Raw genomic sequence first — 16879 nt, 5'->3', positions numbered from 1 at the left:
TCAATTAAACACAGAGAATATCCCTAAAGTGTGCCAGCACTGTCGCTAGCATCCCTAAAGTGTGCTAACACTGTTGCTAACATCCCTAAACTGTGCTAGCACTGTTGCTAACATCCTTAAACTATGCTAGCACTGTCGCTAACATCCCTAAACTGTGCTAGCACTGTCGCTAATATCCCTAAAGTGTGCTAGCACTGTCGCTAAGATCTCCAGTGTGCTAAAATATATATATAAATTTAAAAAATGTGTAAACGAAAAAAACTTAATAAAAAACGTGTAAACGAAAAAAGCAAATAAAAAAACGTGTAAACGAAAAAAACATAATACATAAAAAAACGTGTAAATGAAAGACATAATAAATAAAAAACGTGTAAACGAAAAAAACATAATAAATAAAAAGAAAGTGTAAACGAAAAAACATAATAAATAAAAAAAACGTGTAAACTAATAAACATACCAAATAAATAAACGTTTTGACAAAAAATCCTAATAAATTAAAAAAACGTGTAAACAAAAAAACATAATGAAAAAACGTGTAAATGAAAAAATCATATTAAATACAAAAAACGTGTAAACAAAAATTTTAATTTACTATGTTTTTACATAATAAATTAAAAAACATGAAAACGAAAAAAAAAGCGTGTAAACAAAAAAACTAATAAAAAAACGTGTAAACAAAAATAAACATAATAAATAAAAATGAAGTGTAAACGAAAAAACATAACAAAAACGTGTAAACTAATAAACATACCAAATAAATGTTTTAACAAAAAATCATAATAAATAAAAAAAAACGTGTAAACGAAAAAACATAATAAAAAAACATGTAAACAAAAAAAAACATAATAAATAAAAAAAACGTGTAAACGAAAAAACTATAAATAAAAAAATGTGTAAACGAAAAACACATAATAAAGAAAAAAACGTTCAAACGAAAAAAACAAATGAAAAAACGTATAAATGAAAAAATCATATTAAATACAAAAAAGTGTCAACGAAAAAAAACATAATAAATTTAAAAAAAACATGTAAACGAAAAAAACTTAATAAATTAAAACATAAACAAAAAAAACATAAATAAAAAATGTGTAAACAAAAAAAACATAATAAATAAATAAAAACGTGCACATGAAAAAACATAAATAAAAAAACGTGTAAACGAAGGAAAAATAATAAAAACCGTGTAAACAAAAAAAACATTAAAAAATGTGTAAACGAAAAATATATAAATGAAAAACCTGTAAACGAAAAAAATGTAATAAATACAAAAAACATGTAAACGAAAAAAAAATCAATAAAAAAACGTGTGAACGAAAGACATAATAAATTAAAAACGTGTAAACGAAAGTCATAATAAATAAAAAATGTGTAAATGAAAAAAACATAATAAATAAAAATAAAGTGTAAACAAAAAAACTTAATAAATAAAAAAAATTGTAAACTAATAAACATACTAAATAAAGAAACGTGTTAACAAAAAATCATATAAAAAAACGTGTAAACGAAAAAACATAATAAAAAAATGTGTAAACAAAAAAACATAATAAATAAAAAAATGTGTAAACGAAAAAACAATAAATAAAAAAATGCGTAAACGAAAAAAACATAATAAATAAAAAAACGTGTAAACAAAAAAAATATAAATAAGAAAATGTGTAAACAAAAAACACAATAAAGAAAAACGTTCAAAAAACAAAAACAAATGAAAAAACGTGTAAATGAAAAAAATCATATTAAATACAAAAAACGTGTAAACAAAAAAAACATAATAAATTAAAAAACATGTAAACGGAAAAAAAAGCGTGTAAACAAAAAACTAATTAAAAAAATGTGTAAACAAAAATAAACATAATAAAAAAAATGTGTAAATGAAAAAACATAATAAATAAAAAAACGTGTTGACGAAAAAAAACATAATAAATTTAAAAAAAACCGTGTAAACAAAGGAAAAATAATTAAAAAAACGTGTAAACAAAAAAAATACAAAAAAAGTGTAAACGAAAAAACCTGTTCATGAAAACAACATAATGAAAAAAAAATGTGTAAACGAAAAAAATTAATACATTAAGATATGTAAACGACGAAAACATAATAAAAAACGTGCAAAAAGAAAACATAATAAATAAAAAATGTGTTAACAAAAAAACATAATAAATAAAAAAAAACGTGTAAACAAAAAAACATAATAAAAAAAACATTTAAATAAAAAAAAATAATAAAAAAAAGTGTAAACGAAAAAATTAAAACATTAAAAAAATGTGTAGACGAAAAAAAAATCAATAACAAAAATATGTAGTTGGAAAAAAACATAATAAATGATGTAAACGAAAAAAACAAATAAATAAAAATGTGTAAACAAAAAAACAAATAAAAAAAACGTGTAAATGTAAAAAACATACATACAAAAAACGTGTAAAGAAAAAAAAATTTAATAAATAAAAAAAAAAAACATAAAAATGAAAAAACATGCACAGTAAATGAAAAAGAACATCCTGTAAATGAAAAAACATATAGTGTAAATGAAAAAAAGAAAAAAAGAAAGAAATATATATATATATATATATATATATATATATATATATGTGAACGAAAGCGCATTAAAAAATATAAAAAAATAAATCTACTTCTACGACACGGATTTCACTTAAAGCGGGTATTTTTAAAGGTGGGAAGACTGCACTTCATACTAAGTGAAAGATGCAGTGAATAAATAAATGTACTCACGGTCACATCTCATGCCCTGGTGGATCAGGCCGTACAGCAGAGAGCCACAGTGGTCACAGAAGGTGGGACTGGAGTAGGTGTGTATCTTGAACTTGTGCTTGGACCTTGGATCCTGCAGACGGAGACAGAAATGGCAAACTTAGCTACCCAAAAACGTTCATTCGGGTGCGTTTTTACCTTCTTCTTGATGATTTCCCAGTTAACCAAATAAAGGAAATTGGCCGATAGAACCAGAATGTTCTACTAGAGGCAAACATTGCAGATACTAGAAGTAAAATGTTGTCATGGTGACCTCACATACTAGGGTACTTAGACTTAGACAAACTTTATTGATCAACACAGTCGCTCAGTTTCAAAGGATGGAAAGGGTAAGGATGGAAAGAATAATGCAGGTATTAAGTAGACTAAAAATGTACCATAGTAGCAATATATGGGGACATCTCTGTGCTGCTGACCCGTCTCCGCTCGGGATGGTCTCCTGCTGGTCTCCTGCTGGCCCCACTATGGACTGGACTCTCACTACTATGTTAGATCCACTAAGGACTGTTCTTTCACAATATTATGTCACTCGACATCCATTGCTTTCGGTCTCCCCTAGAGAGGGGGGGTTTACCCACATATGCGGTTTCTCATAATCATTCACATCGACGTCCCTTATGTGGGCTCTGTACCAAGGATGTCGTTGTGGCTTGTACAGCCCTTTGAGACTTTTGTGATTTAGGGCTATATAAATAAACATTGATTGATTGATTGATTGATATATATATATATATATATATATATATATATATATATATATATATATATATATATATATCTAGGGTTGTCCCGGTACCAATATTTTGAAATGTAGTTTGATACTTTTCTGAATAAAGGGCACTCCCGAAAATGGCATCATTGGCTTTATTTTAACAACAAATCTTAGGGTACATTAAACATATGTTTATTATTGCAAGTTTGTCCTTAAATAAAATAGTGAACATACAAAAAAACCTGTCTTTTATTAATAAGTAAACAAACAAAGGCTCCTAATTAGTCTGCTGACATATGCAGTAACATATTGTGTCATTTATCATTCTATTATTTTGTCAACATTATTAAGGACAAACTGTAAAATTGGATTATTAATCTACTTGTTAATTTACTGTTAATATCTGCTTATTTTCTGTTTCAACATGTTCTATCAATCCCGGGCTCGGGATCTTTCTGTGTGGAGTTTGCATGTCCTCCCCGTGACTGCGTGGGTTCCCTCCGGGTACTCCGGCTTCCTCCCACTTCCAAAGACATGCACCTGGGGATAAGTTGATTGGCAACACTTAATTGGCCCTAGTGTGTGAATGTGAGTGTGAATGTTGTCTGTCTATCTGTGTTGGCCCTGCGATGAGGTGGCGACTTGTCCAGGGTGTACACCGCCTTCCGCCCGATTGTAGCTGAGATAGGCTCCAGCGCCCCCCGCGACCCCAAAGGGAATAAGCGGATGAAAATGGATGGATGGAACATGTTCTATCTACACTTCTGGTAAAAAGAAATAATCACTTATTATTCTGTTGTTTGATACTTTACATTAGTTTTGGATGATACCACACATTTAGGTATCGATCCGATACTAAGTAGCTACAGTATCATATATTGGTCATATTCAAAGTCCTCATGTGTCCAGGGACATATTTACTGACTTTATAAACATAATATGAATTTTTTTAAAAAGGAAAAATGATTTTGTGACGATAAAAAATATCGATGTAATCATAGTAGTATCGACTAGATACGCTCTTGTACTTGGTATCATTACAGTGGATGTCAGGTGTAGATCCACCCATGGTGTTTGTTTACATTCAGGAATGGCGTCATTAGCGGTGACACCAGTGAGCTATTGTATCCTCCTACGATGTTTGGTGACGCATGTTTAGCTATTCCTCGTCCTGCAAGGATGATACTTGTAAGAAACTTACTTAATTCGTTGCCATGGAGACGAGGGTTATTGATTTAGAAGTAGATAAAACACTGCCGACTGTGGATAGATGTTAGCTGCTAGCTAGCTAGCCATGTCTTAAAGCACCTCTTCCTGAGGGCGTTTCAGTGTTATAACTTCACCTTTATCTTTACTTTTTAAGCCAAAATGCATCCGTTCAGCCTTTCTGTCTACACACTGCGTCTGCTTGTCAGTACTCTGTGTGTGTGCGCTGCCCAACATGCTCCTCTGCTCGTAAAATAAGCAATGTAACGACGTACCGTCATGCCCGTTAAAAAATAATAATAATAAAAAAAGGGGAACCGGTACTTTTCAAACAGAGTATAGTACCGTTTTTGATTCATTAGTACTGCGATACTATACTAGTACCGGTACACATTAGTACTGCGATACTATACTAGTACCGGTACACATTAGTACTACGATACTATACTAGTACCGGTATACATTAGTACCGCGATACTATACTAGTACCGTTACACATTATTACTGCGATACTATACTAGTACCGATATACATTAGTACTGCGATACTATACTAAAACCGGTATACATTAGTATCGCGATACCAAACTAGTACCGGTATACATTAGTACCGCGATACTATACTAGTCCCGCTACACATTATTACTGCAATACTATACTAGTACCGGTATACATTAGTACTGGGATACTATACCAGTACCGGTATACATTAGTACCACGATACTAAACTAGTACCGGTATACATTAGAACCGTGATCCTATACTAGTACCAGTAGGGCTGGGTGATATATTGAATATACTCAATATATCACGGGTTTGTCTCTTTGCGATATAGAAAATGACTATCGTGATATTCGAGTATACGTTCTCACACACTTGCTTTTAGCTGCGGGCATTACACTACAGGTGTTTCTCACTCTTTCTTGTCTCTCCTTCTGACAGAGACATAAAACAAGCGCACCTTCTTACATACGTCTGTCGCGCGTGCAACATCATACACCCTCACAGAGCAGAGAGGTAGCAGCATGGGTAACGTTAGCTGTGATGCTAGCGCAGTGGTGTGAGTGGTAATAAGAGAGCGAGAAGGTGCCAATCTGGTAACAAATGAAGGAAGAATTAATTCCAAGAAAAACAGCACCATCGTCTGGCGGTGGTTTGGCTTCAAGCGGGAATATGTTGAACAGACAACCGTAATATGTCAAGTATGCGGCAAAAGCGTTGCTACAAAAAGTAGCAGCACTGCTAATGTGTAGCATCATTTGAACAGTCCCTCGCTAGAGAATGAAGAGTGCTTGAAACTCCGCATGTCAACATCTCCGTTCAGTGCCACACCCACAAAATGCCCAAGCCACCATTTCCAGATCAACACCGTATGAAAAAAATAGTCAACAACAGAAGGAGATAACGTCCGCAGGAACCTACCACATAGCGAAGGACATACACTGTTTGATTTCCTATTATGCAGCTCATTTTTATTTGACAGTTATTGAAATATCTTGTGTGACATCATGCACAAAAGTGCACTTTATTTGTTTTAAATTATTGTAGTGGCGTTCTGTACAAAAAGTGCACTTTAATTAAGTGTTGTTTTAATATGTCGTCTTAGTGACATCATGCACAAAAGTGCACTAATAGCTTGTTTTAAAATGTCTCTGACAATCTTGCACTTTCTGTTTTGAAATGACATGAATGTTTGTGCCACTGCTTAATAACTGTTTAATAAATACAGTTTTGGTAAATTGACTTAGTTGTGATTTCCCTCTCTGCATGAAAGTTTAAAATTAGCATGTATTAAAGCAGTATGAAGAAGAATGTTTTAATGTAGACACATAGAATCATCATACTGCTGTGATTATATGCATCAAGTGTTCATTCAAGGCTAAGGCAAAATATCGAGATATATATCGTGTATCGTGAGATAGCCTAAAAATATCCAGATATTAATAAAAGGCCATATCGCCCAGCCCTAAGTACCGGTATACATTAGTACCACGACACTATACTAGTACCAGTATACATTAGTACCGCAATACTATACTAGAACCTACATTAGTACCACGATACTATACTTTTACCGGTCTACATTAGTACCGCGATATTATACTTGCACCGGTATACATTAATACTGCGATACTGTACCAATACCGCTGTACATTAGTACTGCGATACTATACTAGCACCGCTATACATTAGTACTGTGATACTATACTAGTACCGGTATACATTAGTACCGTGATACTATACTAATACCGGTATACATTAGTACCGTGATACTACATTAGTACCGGTATACATTAGTACTGCGACACTATACTAGTACCGGTATACATTAGTACCACAATACTATACTAGTACATACATTAGTAGCGCGATACCATACTAGTACCGGTATTTATTAGTACCACGATACTATACTTGTACCGGTACACATTAATACCGCGATACTATACTTGTACCGGTATACATTAGTAGCGCGATACTATACTAGTACCGGTATACATTAATACTTCGATACTGTACCAGTACTGCTATACATTAGTACTGTGATACTATACTAGTACCGCTATACATTAGTACCATGATACTATACTAGTACCGGTATACATTATTACCGCGATACTATACTAGTACCGGTATACATTAGTACCGCAATATTATACTAGTACCGGTATACATTAGTACCGCAATACTATACTAGTACCGGTATACACTTGAACTGTTATACTATACTAGTACTGGTATACATTAGTACAGCGATACTATACTAGTACCTACATTAGTAGCGCGATACTATACTAGTACCGGTATACATTAGTACCACGATACTATACTATACTATACTATACATTAGTAGGACGATAATATACTAGTACCGCTATACATTAGTACTGCAAAACTATACTAGTACCGCTATACATTAATACTGTGACACTATACAAGTACCGGTATACATTAGTACAGCGATACTATACTAGTACCGCTATACATTAGTAGAACGATACTATACTAGTACTGGTATACATTAGTAGAACGATACTATAAAAGTACTGACTGGTATACATTAGTACAGCGATACTATACTAGTACCGGAATACATTAGTAGAACGATACTATACTAGTACTAGTACACATTAGTAGAACAATACTATACTAGTACCGGTATACATTAGTAGAACGATACTATACTAGTACCTGTATACATTAGTACCGCAATGCTATACTATTACCAGTATACATTAATACCACAATGCTATACTAGTACAGGTATATATTAGTACCACGATACTATACTAGTACCGGCATACATTAGTACCGCGATGCTATACTAGTACTGGTATACATTAGTACCGCAATACTATACTTGTACCTGTATACATTAGTAGCGCGATACTATATTAGTACCGGTATACATTAATACTGCGATACTGTACTAGTACCGCTATACATTAATACTGCGATACTGTACTAGTACCGCTATACATTAGTACTGCAATACTATACTAGTACCGCTATACATTAGTACCGTGATACTATACTAGTACCAGTATACATTAGTACAGCGATACTATACTAGTAACGGTGTACATTAGTAGAACGATACGATACTAGTACTGGTATACATTAGTAGAACGATACTATAAAAGTACTGGTATACATTAGTACAGCGATACACTGTTACATGTGGCCCTCTGAGGGCAAAAAGGCTATTAAACCTTTAAGTTCATATATGTTCACTGTTACATGTGGCCCTCTGAGGGCAAAAAAGCTATTAAACCTTTAAGTTTATATATGTTCACTGTTACATGTGGCCCTCCGAGGGCCAAAAGACTATTAAACGTGTATGTTCATATATGTTCACTGTTACATGTGGCCCTCTGAGGGCAAAAAGGCTATTAAACCTTTAAGTTCATATATGTTCACTGTTACATGTGGCCCTCTGAGGGCAAAAAGACTATTAAACCTTTAAGTTCATTAATGTTCACTGTTACATGTGGCCCTCCGAGGGCCATAAGACAATTAAACGTGCATGTTCATATATGTTCACTGTTACATGTGGCCCTCTGAGGGCAAAAAGGCTATTAAACCTTTAAGTTCATATATGTTCACTGTTACATGTGGCCCTCTGAGGGCAAAAAGACTATTAAACCTTTAAGTTCATATATGTTCACTGTTACATGTGGCCCTCTGAGGGAAAAAAGTCTATTAAACGTTTACGTTCATATACAGTATGTTCACTGTTACATGTGGCCCTCTGAGGGTGGCCCTAACTGCGATGTGGCCCTCAGTAAAAATGAGATGGTTGAGATGTTCTTGGAAGATGAAAGGCAGTCATGTGGGTCACGAGCCGGCAGCCGGAAGAAGATTTCTTCAGCATCATCAGGAACTTGGTGGCCCTCTTGGCGTCTCCCTCCTCTCATTTCCTTCTCCGTTTAAAAGAAGAAGTCAATTATAGATCTGGGTTAATAGGAGGAGGCCCTTGGGGCCCAGGTGGTCTAATGAAACCTACATTCTGGGTGATGGTCCTCACGTGTATGATAGTGATGGAGTCCATCATAGCAGGATCACACTGTCACTCATTCTTTCTTCTTCTTCTCTGTCCACAAACTACACTTCTTGTCAGCGCCCGAGAGGAACGTATGCCGTCCTCAAAAAATGATCCAAGTCTGTCTCCAATGTGGATTTGGAGCTTTTGGTTGGCTCGAGGGCCTATTAGTGAGGGCCTATTAACAAGGGCCTATTAACGAGGGCCTATTAACGAGAGCCTATGAACTAAGGGCCTATGAGTGAGGGCCTATGAGCGAGGGCTTATTAACGAGGGCCTATGAGTGAGGGCCTATTAACGAGAGCCTATGAACGAGGGGCCTATGAGTGAGGGCCTATGAGTGAGGGCCTATGAGTGAGGGCCTATGAGCGAGGGCCTATTAACGAGAGCCTATGAACGAGGGGCCTATGAGTGAGGGCCTATTAACGAGGGCCTATGAGCGAGGACCTATGAGTGAGGGCCTATTAACGAGAGCCTATGAACGAGGGGCCTATGAGTGAGGGCCTATGAGCGAGGGCCTATGAGTGAGGTCCTATGAGTGAGGGCCTATGAGTGAGGGCCTATTAACGAGGGCCTATGAACGAGGGACTATGAGTGAGGGCTAGAGATGCGCGGTTTGCGGAAACAACCGCGGAGTCCGCGGATTATCCGCGGATCGGGCGGATGAAATTAAAAAAAATAAGATTTTATCCGCGCGCGGGTCGGGTCGGGTGGATTAATTAGATATATATATATATATATTTTTTTTTTTTTTTTTTTTTTTTGCGGGTGGCAGTTAAACCAATTCGGAAATATATATACATAGTTAAATGTTGTTACCCACATACGAAAAACGAGCAGGCACCTGCTGCATATGCCACAACAGAAGAAAAAGAAAAGAAAAGAGATGGACACTTTTACGGAGCGGAGAAGGGACGCCTCGCCGGGGTCCGGGACCGAGGCCCCTTCCCCCGAGAGGGCCCCACCGGGAGCCGTAGCTGAGGCGATCCGCGAGAAGGGCCCGACGCACGTCCAGGGTCACTACCGCGCCCACCGCACCGACACCCCGCCTCGTCCGCCTTCGCCGCTGCCGGCGTCACGCGCAGCAGGTAAGCAGCTTACCTGCCCGCCACCCCTGTTGCCGGGGGCGCGTAACAGGGGTCACTCCGCGCGCAGTGCGCTCACGAAAGGGGTGGGGCTCACCCTGGTTGATATAGAGAGCAGGACGGTGGCCATGGAAGTTGGAACCCGCTAAGGAGTGTGTAACAACCCACCTGCCGAATCAACTAGCCCTGAAAATGGATGGCGCTGGAGAGTCGGGCCCATATACCCGGCCGTCGCCGGCAGCGAGACTCGCTTGGAGGTGCGCTCAGCGCGGCTCCCATATTATTGCGCACTGGTGTGCGTCTGGGTCGTGACAGCGTGGCACGCGAAAGTCTGTGCTGCATTCTTTAACAGGCAAAAGCTTTATAACCTCAGTGAGGTTATAAAGCTTGCGCACCAAACACGAAGCAAGGCCATGGTGCAGGAGAACAAAGGACTTCTTTCATTTAAGGTTTGTGATAAACCATCAAACTCATTCGTTAAAAGGACTCTATAGTAATATAAAGCGAATTTTTCTGGACATTATCATGCAAGAAAAGTTTATTTTTGGGACCGCGATCACCGCGTAATGATTTTTAAAGGTTGCATTACATTATTAACTGTCCCATGTGATCAGCCAGTGCGATTGGAAATCCATGCTCAATTATTGCCTCCGTAAATAAAACTTCGGCATTTATCACATCCAAATAATCTGTTTGGGCGACGAAAAACGTTGAAAGTTTTCCACTTGTATCGCTAGCAACGGCATTAGACTTGTGTTTTTTTGTCCCAACGTGGTCTTTTACATCGCTAATTCCTCCGTGTCCGATCGAAAAATATTGTCTGCACAAGGTGCAATTCGCGTAGTTTTCACCCTTTTTTTTTTTTTAATTAATGAAAAACCCGGAATAGGTTGATGAAAACCGTACGAATTACGGGAAAACCGGAGTAGTTGGCAGGCTCACTAATGCCTTGCATCATCTATATTAGATCGGGCGGATGGCGGGCGGGTGCGGTTCTGATCAAACGTTACATCGGGTGGATGGCGGATGGTTGACGACTTTCTGACGCGGTTGCGGATTAAATAAATTGCCTATCCGCGCATCTCTAGTGAGGGCCTATTAACGAGAGCCTATGAACGAGGGGCCTATGAGTGAGGCCCTATTAACGAGGGCCTATGAGCGAGGACCTATGAGTGAGGGCCTATTAACGAGAGCCTATGAACGAGGGGCCTATGAGTGAGGGCCTATGAGCGAGGGCCTATGAGCGAAGGTCTATGAGTGAGGGCTTATTAACGAGGGCCTATGAGCGACAGCCTATTGAGCGAGGGCCTATGAGCGAGGGACTATGAGTGAGGGCCTATTAACGAGAGCCTATGAACGAGGGGCCTATGAGTGAGGGCCTATTAACGAGGGCCTATGAGCGAGGACCTATGAGTGAGGGCCTATTAACGAGAGCCTATGAACGAGGGGCCTATGAGTGAGGGCCTATGAGCGAGGGCCTATGAGCGAAGGTCTATGAGCGAGGGCTTATTAACGAGGGCCTATGAGCGACAGCCTATTGAGCGAGGGCCTATGAGCGAGGGACTATGAGTGAGGGCCTATTAACGAGAGCCTATGAACGAGGGGCCTATGAGTGAGGGCCTATTAACGAGGGCCTATGAGCGAGGACCTATGAGTGAGGGCCTATTAACGAGAGCCTATGAACGAGGGGCCTATGAGTGAGGGCCTATGAGCGAGGGCCTATGAGCGAAGGTCTATGAGCGAGGGCTTATTAACGAGGGCCTATGAGCGACAGCCTATGAGCGAGGGCCTATGAGTGAAGTCCTATGAATGAGGGCCTATGAGTGAGGGCCTATGAGCGAGGGCCTATTAACGAGGGCCTATGAGCGAGGGCCTATTAACAAGGGCCTATGACTGAGGGCCTATGAGCGAGGGCCTATTAACGAAGGCCTATTAACGAGGGCTTATGAGTGAAAGCCTATGAGCGAGGGCCTATTAACGAGGGCCTATGAGTGAGGGCCTATTAACGAGGACCTATGAGTGAGGGCCTATGAGCGAGGGCCTATTAACGAGAGCCTATGAACGAGGGGCCTATGAGTGAGGGCCTATTAACGAGGGCCTATGAGCGAGGACCTATGAGTGAGGGCCTATTAACGAGAGCCTATGAACGAGGGGCCTATGAGTGAGGGCCTATGAGCGAGGGCCTATGAGCGAGGGCCTATGAGTGAGGTCCTATGAGTGAGGGCCTATGAGTGAGGGCCTATTAACGAGGGCCTATGAACGAGGGACTATGAGTGAGGGCCTATTAACGAGAGCCTATGAACGAGGGGCCTATGAGTGAGGACCTATTAACGAGGGCCTATGAGCGAGGACCTATGAGTGAGGGCCTATTAACGAGAGCCTATGAACGAGGGGCCTATGAGTGAGGGCCTATGAGCGAGGGCCTATGAGCGAAGGTCTATGAGTGAGGGCTTATTAACGAGGGCCTATGAGTGACAGCCTATGAGCGAGGGCCTATGAGCGAGGGACTATGAGTGAGGGCCTATTAACGAGAGCCTATGAACGAGGGGCCTATGAGTGAGGGCCTATTAACGAGGGCCTATGAGCGAGGACCTATGAGTGAGGGCCTATTAACGAGAGCCTATGAACGAGGGGCCTATGAGTGAGGGCCTATGAGCGAGGGCCTATGAGCGAAGGTCTATGAGCGAGGGCTTATTAACGAGGGCCTATGAGCGACAGCCTATGAGCGAGGGCCTATGAGTGAAGTCCTATGAATGAGGGCCTATGAGCGAGGGCCTATTAACGAGGGCCTATGAGCGAGGGCCTATTAACAAGGGCCTATGACTGAGGGCCTATGAGCGAGGGCCTATTAACGAGGGCTTATGAGTGAAAGCCTATGAGCGAGGGCCTATTAACGAGGGCCTATGAGTGAGGGCCTATTAACGAGGACCTATGAGTGAGGGCCTATTAACAAGGGCCTATGACTGAGGGCCTATGAGCGAAGGCCTATTAACGAAGGCCTATTAACGAGGGCTTATGAGTGAAAGCCTATGAGCGAGGGCCTATTAACGAGGGCCTATGAGTGAGGGCCTATTAACGAGGACCTATGAGTGAGGGCCTATGAGCGAGGGCCTATTAACGAGAGCCTATGAACGAGGGGCCTATGAGTGAGGGCCTATTAACGAGGGCCTATGAGCGAGTACCTATGAGTGAGGGCCTATTAACGAGAGCCTATGAACGAGGGGCCTATGAGTGAGGGCCTATGAGCGAGGGCCTATGAGCGAGGGCCTATGAGTGAGGTCCTATGAGTGAGGGCCTATGAGTGAGGGCCTATTAACGAGGGCCTATGAACGAGGGACTATGAGTGAGGGCCTATTAACGAGAGCCTATGAACGAGGGGCCTATGAGTGAGGGCCTATTAACGAGGGCCTATGAGCGAGGACCTATGAGTGAGGGCCTATTAACGAGAGCCTATGAACGAGGGGCCTATGAGTGAGGGCCTATGAGCGAGGGCCTATGAGCGAAGGTCTATGAGTGAGGGCTTATTAACGAGGGCCTATGAGCGACAGCCTATGAGCGAGGGCCTATGAGCGAGGGACTATGAGTGAGGGCCTATTAACGAGAGCCTATGAACGAGGGGCCTATGAGTGAGGGCCTATTAACGAGGGCCTATGAGCGAGGACCTATGAGTGAGGGCCTATTAACGAGAGCCTATGAACGAGGGGCCTATGAGTGAGGGCCTATGAGCGAGGGCCTATGAGCGAGGGCCTATGAGTGAGGTCCTATGAGTGAGGGCCTATGAGTGAGGGCCTATTAACGAGGGCCTATGAACGAGGGACTATGAGTGAGGGCCTATTAACGAGAGCCTATGAACGAGGGGCCTATGAGTGAGGACCTATTAACGAGGGCCTATGAGCGAGGACCTATGAGTGAGGGCCTATTAACGAGAGCCTATGAACGAGGGGCCTATGAGTGAGGGCCTATGAGCGAGGGCCTATGAGCGAAGGTCTATGAGTGAGGGCTTATTAACGAGGGCCTATGAGTGACAGCCTATGAGCGAGGGCCTATGAGCGAGGGACTATGAGTGAGGGCCTATTAACGAGAGCCTATGAACGAGGAGCCTATGAGTGAGGGCCTATTAACGAGGGCCTATGAGCGAGGACCTATGAGTGAGGGCCTATTAACGAGAGCCTATGAACGAGGGGCCTATGAGTGAGGGCCTATGAGCGAGGGCCTATGAGCGAAGGTCTATGAGCGAGGGCTTATTAACGAGGGCCTATGAGCGACAGCCTATGAGCGAGGGCCTATGAGTGAAGTCCTATGAATGAGGGCCTATGAGCGAGGGCCTATTAACGAGGGCCTATGAGCGAGGGCCTATTAACAAGGGCCTATGACTGAGGGCCTATGAGCGAGGGCCTATTAACGAGGGCTTATGAGTGAAAGCCTATGAGCGAGGGCCTATTAACGAGGGCCTATGAGTGAGGGCCTATTAACGAGGACCTATGAGTGAGGGCCTATTAACAAGGGCCTATGACTGAGGGCCTATGAGCGAAGGCCTATTAACGAAGGCCTATTAACGAGGGCTTATGAGTGAAAGCCTATGAGCGAGGGCCTATTAACGAGGGCCTATGAGTGAGGGCCTATTAACGAGGACCTATGAGTGAGGGCCTATGAGCGAGGGCCTATTAACGAGAGCCTATGAACGAGGGGCCTATGAGTGAGGGCCTATTAACGAGGGCCTATGAGCGAGTACCTATGAGTGAGGGCCTATTAACGAGAGCCTATGAACGAGGGGCCTATGAGTGAGGGCCTATGAGCGAGGGCCTATGAGCGAGGGCCTATGAGTGAGGTCCTATGAGTGAGGGCCTATGAGTGAGGGCCTATTAACGAGGGCCTATGAACGAGGGACTATGAGTGAGGGCCTATTAACGAGAGCCTATGAACGAGGGGCCTATGAGTGAGGGCCTATTAACGAGGGCCTATGAGCGAGGACCTATGAGTGAGGGCCTATTAACGAGAGCCTATGAACGAGGGGCCTATGAGTGAGGGCCTATGAGCGAGGGCCTATGAGCGAAGGTCTATGAGTGAGGGCTTATTAACGAGGGCCTATGAGCGACAGCCTATGAGCGAGGGCCTATGAGCGAGGGACTATGAGTGAGGGCCTATTAACGAGAGCCTATGAACGAGGGGCCTATGAGTGAGGGCCTATTAACGAGGGCCTATGAGCGAGGACCTATGAGTGAGGGCCTATTAACGAGAGCCTATGAACGAGGGGCCTATGAGTGAGGGCCTATGAGCGAGGGCCTATGAGCGAAGGTCTATGAGCGAGGGCTTATTAACGAGGGCCTATGAGCGACAGCCTATGAGCGAGGGCCTATGAGTGAAGTCCTATGAATGAGGGCCTATGAGTGAGGGCCTATTAACGAGGGCCTATGAGCGAGGGCCTATTAACAAGGGCCTATGACTGAGGGCCTATGAGCGAGGGCCTATTAACGAAGGCCTATTAACGAGGGCTTATGAGTGAAAGCCTATGAGCGAGGGCCTATTAACGAGGGCCTATGAGTGAGGGCCTATTAACGAGGACCTATGAGTGAGGGCCTATGAGCGAGGGCCTATGAGTAAGGGCCTATGAGCAAAGGACTATAAACAAGGGTCTATGAGCGAGGGCCTATCAACGAGGACCTATTAACAAGGGCCCATTAGCGAGGGCCTATGAGAGAGGGCCTATCAACGAGGACCTATTAACAAGGGCCCATTAGCGAGGACCTATGAGCGAGGGCCTCGTTGGCGTAATGGACCACATTAAAATTATGTGACAGACCACGGAAAATTTTTTAATAATAATAATTATATGGCGGACTACCTTAAAATGCCACCAAGGGCCACATAAAATGATGTGGTGGACCACCATAAAATGACATCAAGGGCCACATTAAAATGTGTTGCAAACCACAATAAAATGATATGGCGAACCAACTTAAAATGACATCGAAGGCCACGTAAATTGATATGGCGGACCACAATAACATGACGTGGTGGACCACCATAAAATGATGTTAAAGTGACATCGAGGGCCATTTTAAAATGATGTGGCGGACCCCCTTAAAATAAAATCGAGGGCCAAAATAAAGTGACGTGGCGAACCACAATAAAACGATATCGTGGGCCACCTTAAAATGACATGACAAACCATGATAAAATGATGTGGTGGACCACCATAGAATGACATCGAGGGCCACCATAAAATGATCTGGCGAACCACAATAAATGACATTGTGGGCCACATTAAAATGAGATGACGAACCATGATAAAATGATGTGGTGGATTACCATAAAATGACATCGAGGGCCACATTAAAGTGACGTGGCGAACCGAGATTAATGACATCGTGGGCCACATTAAAACAACATGATGAACCATGATAAAATGACGTGGTGGACCAACTTAAAATGACATCGAGGGCCAATTTAAAATGACATACGGCCATTTTTAATGAGCACTTCCTACGTCTTTGTACGTCTCCCTTATTGCGCAATCAGCCAGGTGCCCTGCCCCTGATATTTAAAGCTGCATCCACTTCCTTACCGAGTC

At 41.7% G+C, this 16879-nt stretch overlaps 1 protein-coding gene across 2 annotated transcripts in view; it reads right to left on the bottom strand.

Annotated features, from left to right (window-relative positions):
- prkcbb (protein kinase C, beta b) overlaps positions 1 to 16879 on the bottom strand; it is a 282211-nt gene that overhangs the window by 124680 nt on the left and 140652 nt on the right. For both annotated transcript variants that reach the window (XM_061981613.1, XM_061981612.1), the window contains exon 4: positions 2725 to 2836. In XM_061981613.1, the coding sequence (XP_061837597.1) occupies positions 2725 to 2836 (112 nt within the window). The remainder of the gene's footprint in view (positions 1 to 2724; positions 2837 to 16879) is intronic.

This window comes from Nerophis lumbriciformis, linkage group LG24, assembly GCF_033978685.3.
Source record: "Nerophis lumbriciformis linkage group LG24, RoL_Nlum_v2.1, whole genome shotgun sequence".
NCBI lineage: Eukaryota > Metazoa > Chordata > Actinopteri > Syngnathiformes > Syngnathidae > Nerophis > Nerophis lumbriciformis.
The sequence above is the reverse complement of the archived record's forward strand: the minus strand, read 5'-3'. Positions and strand labels throughout refer to the sequence as shown.